We start from the raw sequence: 14,950 nt of genomic DNA on the forward strand, positions 1-14,950 counted from the left end.
TTAAAAAAAAAGAAAGAAAAATGAAAGAAAGAAAACAAATGAAAAAATTATCCATTCTATGTCTCCGTTTTGAACAGAGTATTTAAGCAATAATAAATAGTGACTCCCATTGAAAAAGATAAAGTTCAAGTTCAAGTTACAACAAACAGCTCTCATAACAGGAATAGAAAAGGCTGATAACAAAATATTCCGCATTGCCATTTACAAAAGAGTATGAACTTAAGTGGGCTGCTCCTTTAGTTCAATTTCATTTTTAAATATGCTTTGCATATGAAAATCGTCCCAATCTTAATATAAAGCACCGTTTAATATTTGGCAATGAAAAAACAAAAACATCTGCAAAACATTGATTATTTTAATTCATTTATTTATTTAAATTATTTTTGTGTTTATTTACTGGTATTTTACTGCATATGAAGTTTGCTTTTTTAAGATGCTGGAATGTATTCAGGTGGACAAGTGAAAAGACAGAGAAGCACACAACAGAACAACCCAACATTAGCTTGCTGTACTGCAGACAGAATGGCAGCAGAGGAGATTTTTTTTTAAAAAAAAAGAAGAACAGAAAAAGATATGTACAACCACCTGTTTTAGCTAGTGTGGACATTCTCAAAAGACTCCTCGAAGAAACCATTGAATGGCCTCCTTTGTACAATGCCACTTACTTTCATTTTTTTATTAGATTTTTTTTTTTTTCTTTTTTTAAACATACAAATAATTTGCACTATATTATCCTGCCAAATTAAAAAAATATACCGTGGCAGCTTGTTGTTTTTTACCACTACCAAAAAAGGTACAATAATACCTTTTGAGAGAACAAGCAACAGTTAAAAATACAAGCCTCAATATAAATACTGTAGTACCTACACTAGGTGAACATTTAATTCAAATACCATTCTAGAAATACAGAAGAAAGTAGACCATAAATGTGTTTTAGAATAGGAACTGACATGATGTGCATTTTCCTATATTTATGTTTCTCTATTATATATTTTATATATAATCTTAAACCTTTCCCCAATGCAAGTTTTTGACCTGAAAAGCTTTGAAGAGCCAAGATGAAAAAAAAAAAAAAAAATCACAGATTTTTTCCCATTTTATATATATTGTAATCAAGTCTCGATCACCACCAGGACAAAGAGGAAAAGAGAAGCAACAAACTTAATACAGTTTTCCCTAAGATAATGAAATGTTACTTTTAAAAAAAAAAAAGTCATTTTATTTTCATAATTAAAAAAATGATTTGTACAAAACAACGTTCTTGCAGTAAAAGCAGCAAGTTTCAATTGTCCGTTCTTTATCAAGCACTGTGTGCCTTGACACGTTAATATTATATGAGAGGTGGGCTTCATCTTTGTCTAGGAGTTGGCTTCTTTACATTAAACAATGACACAATGCTTGTTTATTTTGGAAGTTTTCCCTCTTATGAATATCTGTAAACTGGGAAACTTTAACAGTGCACTTTGTTGTCCAACAGGCAAGTAATCTTAATTAATACTCAACCACTATATCTCTAATTAGCTTGTCAAATACAAAAAGAAGGGCAAAATGGTATGTGCTGTCTAAACAGCAAACATGTTGTTTAAAGTCATTGATGTCATAATGCAATTGTGAAAAAGATTCTCTTTGAATGCCAAAATAAACCACACTTTGTGTGAAATTAATAAAAAACAAAGGAACAAAAATGATGTGTATGGTTTTTTCCTCTTTCTTTGTCTCGCTTGGTTTTTCAGGTTCATTTAGTCTTTTAGGGAGCTCAGATATATGCAGTAATAAAGAAATACAATTTTGACTCACCTTTGGGCAATTCATAGTTAATCATCACTGTCAGCTGCAAATATTTGAATGTTTTGTTGATAACCAATTCTCAAATGTGCATCGCATTAGTTCGGTCTAAATGCCCTCGGGTATTCCTTCGCAATGTATGTTCACACTAACACTGGTAATTTAAAGAATCATCAAAACTTTGTGCTACTGAAAATAAGACTGTAACATACACAGATAAGTCAAATGATTGTGGATTGAAAATGAGCACCACTGAGTAAAGTACCTTCAACTAAGTAAACAAGGCTGAATCCCACACTATATTCTGCAAGTGCCATGCACAGGACATAAACCACAATGGAAGGATACATTGTACATAGGTACCTAATGATGATTAACTAGAAATGTCCTTATCTTTTTGATTATTCCTCTTATTTCTCTAAAGTCACAGTTGACTGTAGCTGTAAGGTACTTGATGCAAGGACCTTTTTAGGATCAATTCAATCCTTTTGTTGTATCTGAGACTCCAGAATTACAGCAGGTGAGAAGATTAATCAATGTAGTTTCAAGATATCCAAGGCACTCTTTTTGTTTGTTTTACCAAATGATAGTACAAATTCAAATCTTAATGTTTTTCGTACTTTTTAAGAAATTCAAAGGTTGTCGTTAGTTTTTATTCCATAATAGGGGTCAAATAATATTTTAACCCTATGTGGACAGAACATCTTTTTGAAAGATTAGTTTAAGTGCGATACCCAGCCCATCCAAAGAGGGTTAAGCAATAGACTGTAGTCCTCCATGTTACAACACAAAACTGTACATGATATGTATAACAGAATGTATGCAGCATGGTTGTTTTCTTCTTGTCTTTTCTTTTTCTGAGATCATAAAATAAAAATAAAAAAATAAATATATATATATATATATATATATATATATATATATATATATATATATATATATATATATATATATATATAAAGTAAAATAATGAACAATAAAACAGCAACACATTTACTAAACAACTAACCAACCAGGGACAATTTATTTTTTTAAATTTGTCAAAACATATCATGCATGCTGCCAAATTTTCAGAAATGGGAAAGAAAAAAGAAAAAGTACACATGTAAATTATTGCACAAGAGAAAGGCTCCAAGTTTGCATCAATGCAATAGTATTGCCCCGATACAGATCATGCATTCAACGGTAAATGAAAAGGGTGTACTGGTGTTGCCAAGCACGTTGTCTTAGCCGCCACTGGATTAGCTAAACAGGGAAATCTACAAGGATGAGGGTGGGGTTAGGTGTTATTCGCTGTTAACAGGCAAGTGAGCCTCCACACGCCACCTCTACTCAGTTTTAATTTCGTTGTTCAATACACGGTCACTGTGCCATTTTTTCATATGTTTCTCAAGGGTGCTGTACACACTAAAAGGCATCTGACAGATTTCACATTTGTAAACGTCCTTGCCCACTTGCCCGTGCGTTTTCATGTGCCGTGTTAGCTTGCTGCTCTGGGCGCAGGCATAATTGCAGAGCTCACACTTATAAGGCCTTTCACCCGTGTGGCTGCGCCGGTGCACTGTCAGGTTGCTGCAGTTTTTGAAAATTTTACCACAGAACTCACAGGTGTCACTGCGTCGGCTATCTTTTGAGCTGGGTCGGCCCCCAATATGTGGCGTACTACCACCACTGCCTGTCCCACTGCGGCCTGAGACACAACCATCCAGGTCCCCCGGTGGCGTCGAGAAGCGCAGGCTTCCATTCTCTGAGGAGTGCTCTGAAGATGAGGCGAAAGGCGATTGTCTGGAATCCCCGAAATTCAGAAAGGGGTCCTTGAGCTGCCGAGAGGCAGCGTAGCCAGCCAACCACTGGGAATAGACGTTCTCGGTGTTGGGGATTGTAGGGGTGGAGAGGTCAAACTCCTTCTCCAGCTTGATTCGTTTGGAGAAAGGACTAAGTGAGCTGGGGCTGCCCAGCAGTAGCTTCTTGGACAAACCCACTGAAGCAGACTCGCTGGGGGACAAGCCTCGACCATTGATAGCTGAGCCACAGCCCTCATCCACTCTGTCTGATTCCAGGGCTGAATCATCATCACACATGTCCCGGTGTACATCATTGTCAGAGTTTAGGGCTCCTCGCTTGTGTTGCCGGAAAGCCTCGCTGTAGTGCTGCATGCTAGCAGCCAGGCCCATGCCCTGCATAACCTCAGGTAGTGAGCGTGGGATACCATCCTCACCAGCACCCAGACGCCCACTGTTGTTCTCATGGTGCCGTGCAGCCTCAAGATTGAGGCTAAAGTGGTAGTTGTTTCGACCTCCTTCCCTCTCCAGCTCCTCCTCCTCTTCTTCCTCCTCTTCCTCTTCCTCTTCCTCCTCCTCCTCCTCTTCCTCTTCCTCTTCTTCTTCTCCATTCGCTGGGATCAGACGGTCATTTTCCGTTTTGAATTTGGCTACCACAGACTTGAGGGCATTACTGGCACTACCCACTAGGTCGCTGGTTCCTGGTTCGGGGGAGCTGGCTGTAGACAGACCATCATCGGATTTGACGGTCATAGGCGATGACTTGTTCATGTGTGTCTTCATGTGGCGCTTTAGCTTGCTGGCCTGGGTACAGGCGTGGTCGCACAGGTGGCACTTGTAGGGTTTCTCACCCGTGTGACTGCGCCGATGCACAATTAGGTTACTCTGGAACTTGAAGGTCTTCCCACAGAACTCACAAGACTTGGACTTCATGGGCGTGTTGGGCTGCTGAGTAAGAGGGGTCGGGGTGGACTGGGAGCCAGAAGGGGACTGCATGGAAGGTAGGGGAGGGGTAGACAGAAAGGGAGGCTTGGTTCCCGACTGGAATGGTTGTAGTAGCCGTTGCATAGGGCTGGGCCGGTTGGGTGAGAGGGGAGGAGTTGACCCTGAGGTGTTGCCAGCCAGCTCCCTCAGCCTACGAGAGAAGTCCATAGCTGGGGGATCCAGGGGTAGGGGATTGAGGCGCAGCACCCTGTCGAAGGCACTCGGGTGGTGGGTGGCCAAGGCCAGCTCCTCTGGGCTTAGGTGCTCCATGCGATGGGGGTCTAAGTGTTGGCGAGGTGGAGGGCTAAAGAGAGGTGGTGTTGGGGGAAACCGACCCTCCCGGAGAGGGGGTCCATCACGTCCGGAGTTGGGTATTCGCAGCAGATTGAAGGGGTTTCCCTCCGGGAGATGGATGCTGTGCATGGGGGGCTGAGAGGAGCAATCTGCGCCCATTCCAGAAGGAGCGCCCACACGGGGCGTGAGAGGGCTTCCACGCTCACTTTCAAGGTAGATGCGGAAGCCATGAGTGTTCTGGGCATGTTGCAGCAGGAACCAGGCACTGCTGAACAGCTGCTTACAGGTTGTGCAAGTGTAGCTGCTGGGCTCATCTTTACCTGCAAAGACAAAACAGAGAATTTAAGAGTTAGTCCTCTAAGTTTACCAAAGATATTCACTGCAACTAATTTAATTTTAATTTAAAATAATTAGCTAAATACATTGCTAGAAGAGATCTGCACTCAAGAGCTGTTCCATGTGTTCTCTCTAATTCTATTCCTTGGCTGATCCCTGATACATTTTGGTTTGACAAAAATACTACAGATTGGGGCTTAATCATTTATGAGATCCCTAATTTTTAGCCTAGACCCCAGGCTTATGTAGCCCCCAATACTAACACTTTCCTGTCAGGTGTAGCCACTGTAACCAGAAGGCTAAGTCAGTATCACATAACAGTAAACACAACTCTTATTATAAGCATGCTCCCAAACAGTACTACAGGCCAGAGCCCAATGAAGCAGAGCTTTACACAAGATCTAGACAAAGCACCAGTCCAGCAGAAAAGGACAGTGTTAGAGTTATTCTCTGGTCTGTGCATGGGGTGTGGAATCAGAAACCTTCAACCCCTGCTTTGGGCTTCACACTGCTCAGCTGTTTTTTCTTGCAGCAGTTTTCAGCAGGACTGTAAAAGCAAACAATTGTGTTCTCTCAACCTGAACGCCTTTATCCGTGTGCAAAAACAGATGAACAGGAAGAATAAACAAATTATGGAAGAACTACAGTAACAGATCATGTGAAGGGGTAACAGAGGAAGCACACACATTGCTTGAGATGTGTTAAAGGTCACACTGTACAAACAGTGTGTTTAAGCCAGTGCAAAGCCAGGATAATTGATTCAAGCATCTCTACATTCAAGTCAGCACAACACTTTGAAATAACAATCCTTTGTGTTTTGACATTTTATTTATGTTTAATAAATTAGCTGCTATTCCAATGCATGCTCACACAAATAACAGTTGCTTCAAATGGAGTGAAAGAAAGCTACCAGCCCAATTAAAAAAACTAAAACAATTAAAACATTTAAAACAATAATTGACTCACAATGGCACTACAACAATGACCTGTGATTTTCCTCCCATTGCGTTTGTAATCTCATCTAATGTTTCTGACTCCTAAACCACCTCATTTAGGAGATTAGATAATAAAGGAGGCTGGAAACAAGAGCCTTTCAACATTAAACATGTTGCTTTGGAGCTAATGTTTTGTTATCTATCTATGAAATATTTTCTCACTGAGTTATGGAGGGACTGATAAACTGTTGATACAGTGGGCTTGCATCCTCAAAAATAAACTAGCAGGCACCCAATTATAGACGCAAAGACACATGTTCACACTCTCAATTTCTTCTCATGTAAACATATAATGATAGATAAACTAGAGCAAATACACCACAGACTGGATACGCTTTCAAGAGAAATACCTTTTTCACATTTGTATTTTATTATGAAATATTAAAAAAAAAAACCCTACACTATTATACTACACTTAATAATAACTTTTTTTATTTAAATATTAATGCAGACATATTAAAATAAAAAAATTATATATATATATATATATATATATATATATATATATATATATATATATATATACACACACACATATATACACACATATATACACACACACACACACATCTCTCTATCCTTATATATATCCTATATATACACATTGTGATGAGGAGGGGGGCCAATCGGGGAGGCCAACCGGCTAATAGCAGAGGAGAGGGATAAAGGCAGATCGGGAGAGAGAGAGAGCCACATGCAGATGCAGTGTGTGCATTTGTGTTCATGTTTTATCTCTATGTTTTCATTTCTCATTAAACATTATTTTGATGGTTCATCCGGTTCCTGCCACCTCCTTTTATATATATATATATACATACATACATACATACATACACACCCACACACACACTGTATACTGTATATACAATAAAAAAATGTTTAAATTAAATGTGCAAAAGAGCCTACATCTCTCTATTCTTAAGTCTAAATGTTTCATCTAGGCCATCCAGATGGAAAGCTGTCAAAAGCTTCTGAACCATTTTTGATAATTACACTGAATAAATTGTAAATAAATAAAAAAAAAAATCATAAAAGTGCTGCAAATGGCATTTACTCCATCAACAGATAAACAAGCAGCAGGTTCAGAATGCACATAGTTAAAAAAAACGATTAACTTAAAAATGGCAATGAAATGGATATTTCCATTTCCAGGTAATGAGTGACAGTTTGAACTTTGAAAATTACCAGCACTAAAAGGGATGTTACATGTGACACCGTTTTTCACAGGTACAGATATCTACCTACGCTTCCAAAAGCACAAGGTCAATTGGTCAGGAAAAGAGCCATCATCCACAGAGGAACCACAAACAACAAACAGTGAAAATGGACAGGGGAGATAGATTTCACTCCCCCCTCAAGCCAGAGGTCTCTAAACTGCTTTCATGCACTGTTTACAACAATTCTGGGAGAAAGAGGGGAAGAGAGAATAACTGAAAAATTGAGAGAGAGATGGCAGGAAGAAAGGCAAAAAGAGGTGTTGAACGGAGTCGAACAGGCAGCATGCACTCTTTCATCTCGTTTGTTTTCCTCAGAGGAGCTTTCTCTGAAGTCTTCAATAGCCAGCAAAGCATGTAAAGAGGCAAGGACTTTCTGCTGCTCAGAGGAGGGAAGAGAGGCCAGAGCCACTGTGGGTTTCTGGGAAAATCCTGTAAATGCACACAAATGGGGGTGGTTCTGGAAGGCTCCGTGGCAGGCAGACAGCCATCTCTGGTCTTTGCTGCACCCTTTTTTAAGGTTATCATTTTGTCTCTACCTTGCAAAAAAAAAAAAAGAAACCCACTCTACATGACCAAGGTGTAAGTCTAGACACCGAACGGATGATGGTCTTTAGGAAATGAGGTTTAGGAATGATATAATTAGGCATGTCCAATCTACATATTTTCAAAATCACTTCAAATTCACTAATCAGCTTGAAGAAAAATGCACCTGGATTGTGAATCGAGAGAGCATGAAGGAATGTTGGTACTACCACTTTTTAGGCTATTTTAATAGAATTATTTTTTTATTATTATGAAACTGCACAACCAGTATTTTAAGACATTACAGATACTGTAGCATAAGTTTCTGTAAAGCTGCTTTAAAACGATATGTATTGTGAAAAGCACTATACAAATAAAATGACTTGTACACATCAAAGCATGCAAAATCAAAACATGACATACTACTTGTTTTATAATGTAATAAAGAAGCACATACCTGTTTAATCATGCAAGCTCTGCTGAATGTCATGTTCAATGCTTCAATAAACAATATCTATTAGAACTTGCAGTCCAAAGTTTTCACATTTAGAGAAATATTGATGGATTCTCATGTTTACGTCATATTTCTTGAGAGAAAAAAAATTGATCATGCTTTCCGATTAATTATTCAGACAGAAAGCATTCAGCTGTGAAACTCTCTCTAAGGTGCGTTACAATTTTTCAGAAAGCTACGTGGTACTAGAGCCTAATTTTCAGCAAGCATTTAGCTGACAAACTAAATGTTATTTTATTTATTTCAGTTAATTTGTCTCACTGACATATTAATATGTTTCTATCTCTCTTTAAGCCTCTATTCATTTACTCTTGTTCATTGTTTTATAATGTTTGATCTGTTTTATGTTTAAGTTCTAAGTGTATCCTGTAAATTATAAATGTTTATAAAAAGTCAAAATAAAATGCAAAATCTTGCAATGCACACATATCTGATATCATAAGGTCATTAATGATGTGTTAGTTCATTTCAAATAAAGTTTCAAAGTTTTTATTATTATTATTATTTGCCCTCAGTGAGACCAGCACAGACCCCACTGATGTACTGTCAGAAAATTGCCCTGCCGTCTGACCCTGCAGACTGGCCTTATGTTCCTTTTCCTTTTATTTATTGAAATTTGGCACCTTGAGTACCGTTGGCTTATTGTCCATATAAAGAGTACTAACTGCTAATGTTACTTAATATTGACTCACTGTATGTTGTTTTACTTAAAAAAATGCGAAAAAGGCTTAAATTGTGGGGGGATTGTTTTGGGGGTAACAAACCCACTGACAGGGCCACCACACAAAATCTTGCTTAGGGCCCCCAAAAGGTTTGGACTGGCACTGGTATTGGCAGTGCTTCAAATGGGATTAATTTAAAGACTCAACTTCATTAAGACTTCAAATTTGAATGTAAATCAAATTTGAAGAACATTTTAAAAAAAGAAACAAAGGTCCTTGAACAAGACAGCAGTGGTGACGATATCAGCTGAGAGCGACCGGTAGAGAGGGAGATGACAGGTGCTGTGAACAGAGAGAAAAATAACAGCACATTGATGTTTTGTGGCCCTGCCACCCACAACCACCTCCCGACAATCTCACTCATGACCAACAGCTGTAAGCCCAGCACCAAATCAAGACTGCACAATACTTGATATCAGGGGGTTGATGCAAAGGCCAGCTAAATTATGGATCATTACAATCTGCAGAAATTACATTTAATTGTTGCCACCTGCAGAGGGTTTAACCTAGTTTACATTTTTCTATTATCATGCAAAGGTTATTTTTGTAATGTTATCTCTTATTGTTTATTTTGGAAGAGAGATTTAAAGGGATAGTTCACCAAAAAATGAAGAATCATCATTTACTCACCCTCACGTTGTTCCAACACCATATGACTTTTTTTCCCCTCTGTGGAACACAAAAGGAGATTAGCCTCAGTCGCCATTTTTTCAAAATTCTGTCATCTCCTTTTGTGTTCCATGGAAGAAAGAAAGTCATCTACCACCCCTGATATATCCTTTTCATCAGTCTCTTCTCAAACATTTACTTGTAAGCTTGCTTTTAGAATAGGGTCTACATTAGGTTAGCAGATTTTACTGTATATTCGTAAAAAAAAACAAAAAAAAAAAAACTATTTTGTCACCATCTCTGAAGGACAGGTTACTGCATCGCCATGTTTAACAAGGCCCTGCTTCATTTCATTACACATGGCAACGCTCAGTGGAATATGTAATCATCTTTTTCACATGACATTTTGAATATCCAACTAGACAAATAATTGCAGCAATAATTGATAGCTTCATACATGCGGCAGTATTATTGACTGGCATGCCTCACGCATACACCGATGTGTGCCATGTGGCCATTGTGCCTGGCACGCTCGCAGCCAGGTTCTTCTTCTGACAAAACTGTCACAATCTGTTCCGATGATGGGAGTCGGCAAGCCACCGACAGGTGCTCCAATAATCTGTTATTAGACTCTGAAGACTTTATTGGAAGGAATTAAAAGCAACAGCCTGCCAAAGAAATTAGCCTCCCCTCCTCACTGTCTAATTTAAATTTTCTCAAGAGAGTTAAAAGAGTATTCTTTGTGTCATTGACTGTCTTTTTGAGAGGAGAATTGGAGAGCTGAGCATTTGAGACGGATGAACAGTAAAAGCAGGCGAGGGAATCACAGCTGTTTAATATGTGTAACAGAGAGACAGAAAGAGAGAAAGACATCCTCTCTGCATCACTCTAATCTCACAGCTACCGCTGGGTCTACAAGTTCATTAAATGTAATGATAAACTGTGGCTTGACACTTGGAGACACATTTAAGATAAGTCAAAAGCAGCCTCATGCTAATTTTACAAATTCCTCAGTTAATTAGAAAGCTCTCCAATTTGCAGTGAAAGCGGGTCATTCCGGACAAGCTGGCAAGTCATGGCATTTGAGGCAGAGACTGCTGGTGACAGTTGTTGGACTGGTCCGCGGTAGCTGGCAGCAGCATGACTGCTTACAGACGGATGCAAGCTCTCAGTGGATTGCTGGCAATTTTTACACAGGGAAATGTCAGAGCAATGTTACAGCACAGAGCCACGGGAAAACAAGAACACCCCCTCTTTCTATCCAACAACCACCCCAAAACTGCCAACCACATCCTCACACGACCAACTAATCCAGCTAAATCGTCTCACACACACACACACACACACACACACACACACACACACACACACACACACACACACACACACACACACACACACACACACACGCATTAAACTGCAGTTAGATAAAGCCACACTAAATGATCTTGACAAAATGTGAGGCTGTATTACAGAGCGGTGATGGCTTGGCAGAGAGTGAGTGGTGCCCATGGTGAAATCAGAGACTTGGAGGAAGGAAATACTGTATGTTGTGAGCCACCCCATCCTCACCCACCCTGCTGAGATGTGCATCTCACTCAGGAAAACTGTACCACAGCATACAGATAGCTTTACAGTGCAAAAATAACTAAAAAGTGTCAAGTTATGACTCTTCCAAATTTCAGGCAGCTTGTACAGGGCACAGAATGTTTTCCCAGTGCTAACCTTCATTGCAGGATAAAATCTCAGGGCCTCAGGACAGATCACGCAAACGTAATCCTTAACCTGTTAGTCAGTATTTGCATGTAATCATGTTAGTTACATAACCGCATTTACAAATGAAAAATATTTTTATCATCATTCGAATTTCATTAAATACAGTTAAATTAAATAAAGTAAATGTGTATGTTGTATGTGAGTGTACACCTTTGTATTCATGTAGACACAATCATTCTGAACAGATTTACGTATCTTGTTCTGTGTGTGTAAGTGTGTGTATGACTGACATGTATGACTGACACATATATATGAAGAGTGTGTATATTTAGAGTAGTGTCTACAGTTGGCTTTGTAAAGAGAGTGGGGTGCATTTCTGTGTGTGCCGTCTGGATCGATGGCACTGGCAGACTAAGATGAATGCCAGATTAAAACAGCTCGGGCAGCCCAATATCCCCAACATGCAGATTCATCCATTGTTCATCTTCCTCCCACCACTAACCCCCCCAAACACACAGGGCAACCACGCCACACAAAAGCACCAGACAAACACATACACTTGCATAAACTGATTCAAAACCTCCTACATACAGAAGTGCAGGTCATTTGGACGGGCGCTGGCATTTTGCGAGCTGTACTCTCTGCATTCCATCTCGACAGCTTTAATACTGTCACTAGCGAAGACTGCAGCTCCTTTTGTTTTGTCCTTGACGATTGTGTTTAGATTCAACAGCTCTCAGAGATAATGGTAATTGAGGTAATGCAACAATGCAGTAACAGGATTAGTGAATGCAGGGGGAGAAAGGACAATGCCACGTAATATCATTTTTTCATTTTATCAGCGGCTTATGTTTTCAAGAGCCTCTGCATAGATTTGTATTTGAGGTGTCCCTTCACCTCAGGTCTCAGATTAAGATTCAGATTTATAGTATTATACTTTTTATATAATATGGTTATAAATTGAATTGAGCACACTGGATATGAATCCTGTAAAAAGTCAAATGAATTTCATAAATGAATCAATGCCATGCATGGCTGTTTATATGTGAATGTTTATATGTCACTGATGCATAAAATGTCTATATAGTTTTAATTTAGTTTATAATTTTTGATTCTGTACCATTTCTTGGAAGTTTTTCCACCATTTATTTTTCATGCTAATTTAAAATATTCCTGCGGTGAAAAATTTATTAATAAAGATAATGCATAATACTTCATATCAGTGAATCAACAAGCTGTTTAAAATAGTTTTAGATGGACTATAGTATGTCACACTACAGGACATATCAACTTCCCAAAAGAATTTCATGTTAACTACCCATATACTAAGAAACAAACATTATTTTCGGGATACAAGCATCATTGATTAGTGCCACTGAAGGACAATACTGGCTGAATCTATCCAGGGTGCAAGCTTTTCATGAGTGCCTGTGTGTGGATAGGTGTGTGAGGTTTAATACATGCGTATGAGTGCTTGGGTCATGTGCTTCTCTCGTAACAGTATTCCTCGGAGCAGTCTGACAGGGCCGGCCCAGCAGCACTCTCACACACACAGCTCTTTGTCCGGTTCCAGACTCTTTGTGGTGTACCAAGTGACTGGCCACAAACAAAGGCCTGTTTGACCAACACTTGTTCACGGACAAAGCTGGACAGAGGAAGTGCCATAAAAATCTTGCAAAAGACTCTGAGACACTTCTCACACTGTGTGTCCTCAAAACCCAAACATTATGAATTTGTATTCTCTGTGCCAAAAAAACGCACACTAATGTCTAAACAATGGAGTGCATTGTGCCTATTAAATACTTCTTTTTTTTCAAACCGACATGGTAGTGGTGGAGGAATTTGGGGTTATAAAAAAGAAAAAAGACTCACTTAAAAGAGATATGGTGATAACTGGGGCTGGTGCTCCTAGGAAGAAGCATGCCAGTAATTAACCTGGACAGGCTGGCAAAAATCTGACTTCACATTTATTAACTTTTCGCTGTACTGAACCCTGATAAGAAGCATATGAATGAAGCCTTTTTTGTGTGAGTGAAAATTGGGACATTTTTCGCAGGGTGGGCTCAGTAAAGGGACACTGTGCCAGTGGCTTGTGAACAGAAGAGAGTCCTTCACCAAGACAGTCAGACACAGTGGCCCATCCAAAGTGCCACCCAGACAGACAGAAAGACAGACGGTCATTAGGCTCGTTTGAGATGCCAAATGTGTTGCCTTGAAAGTAGACGAGTGTAGGCGGATGCAGTCAGGGAAGGAGTGAAATAAGGGCTGTCAAGTCAGATGGTTCTCACTTCTCGTAGTGGATCAGCCACCTACGAGATCAAAGGCAGTGATTCATGCGCTTTGCAGACAAAGTGGATGTAATTTAAATCTGGTTGCTTTTAAATGAAAATAAATATGATGAACGAGTCACCCAATGTACCTGTTATTTAATTCCCCCCAAAAGCTATCTTTTCATTCATTTTTAGTTAAGCCTAATAAAGACACTTATTTTAGATTTTTTTAAACTGGGATAATCACATATCCCATACAGAGATCACACTGTCACACTGTGAGTGCTGGGAATATTTACACATAATGTTTACACATAAAAAAAATGTAGAAGAGAAAAACATTATGGTTGTTAAAGCTGTGACGTCAGCAAGTCTTTTCCTGTCGTGCTTTCCGTTGGCTCAGCTGGGAGAAAGCAACTGCACCGCCTGCCTCTAAAAACTGTGGCTGCCTCGCTCTCACGAGAGTATTTTTGACACATGTCATCATGACATCAGAGCAAGTCAGACAGATTTCTAGCCAGCATGCACCTGCCGGTGATAGGGCTGAAACAATTAGTCGATGTTATCGACAACGTCAACATTAAAAAATTATCTGCAAATATTTTAATTGTCGAATTGTCGTTTGATCTTATTTAATGCAACATATGATGACACACGAGAGCAGCACTGCCACTCGCTCCTGAATGAAGAGAGGAAGAAAACAGCTCACAGTCCATATGCAAAGGTGATGTAGATTGCAAAGTATGAGGGAATTATAATACAAAATTGCTAAATAAGTAAATACAGAAGCAGTTTCGCCGTAAAATAAAGGGGAACCTTACATGGTATTCCACTTGAGCAAAATGTACCTGTCAAAGTGTCTAAAAATGAAACACCCAGCGTTATATCTTAAATGCATCCTTTATTAAAGATAAAATAATAAGAAACTGGCATTTCTCTGTGCGGACACAGAGTTCGATCGATTGTCAGAATAATCATTAGTTGCAGCCTGTAAGGGGGGTTAAGGGAAAAGAGGAAGGGAAAACCGGCTTGACAATATAAATAATAGTTTTAATATAAAACTGAACCAAAACACACAAACATAAACACACAGAGCAGCTGCATGTAATTCTCTCTCTCTCGAACCATCGTCACCGGCCGCCTTTATCCCTCACATGCCCCCATCAGAATGATTGGGGACCAGGCGTGCATTGTTCCAGCCCGGC

General features: G+C 39.4%; 1 protein-coding gene across 1 annotated transcript in view; it reads right to left on the reverse strand.

Annotated features, from left to right (window-relative positions):
• Positions 1 to 2,789: 2,789 nt before the first annotated feature.
• LOC127661006 (B-cell lymphoma/leukemia 11A-like) overlaps positions 2,790 to 14,950 on the reverse strand; it is a 59,177-nt gene continuing 47,016 nt past the window's right edge. Inside the window, exon 3 of the mRNA XM_052151530.1 lies at positions 2,790 to 5,164. Within this exon, the coding sequence (XP_052007490.1) occupies positions 3,114 to 5,164 (2,051 nt within the window). The 3' untranslated portion in view covers positions 2,790 to 3,113. The remainder of the gene's footprint in view (positions 5,165 to 14,950) is intronic.

This window comes from Xyrauchen texanus, chromosome 20, assembly GCF_025860055.1.
Source record: "Xyrauchen texanus isolate HMW12.3.18 chromosome 20, RBS_HiC_50CHRs, whole genome shotgun sequence".
Lineage (NCBI taxonomy): Eukaryota > Metazoa > Chordata > Actinopteri > Cypriniformes > Catostomidae > Xyrauchen > Xyrauchen texanus.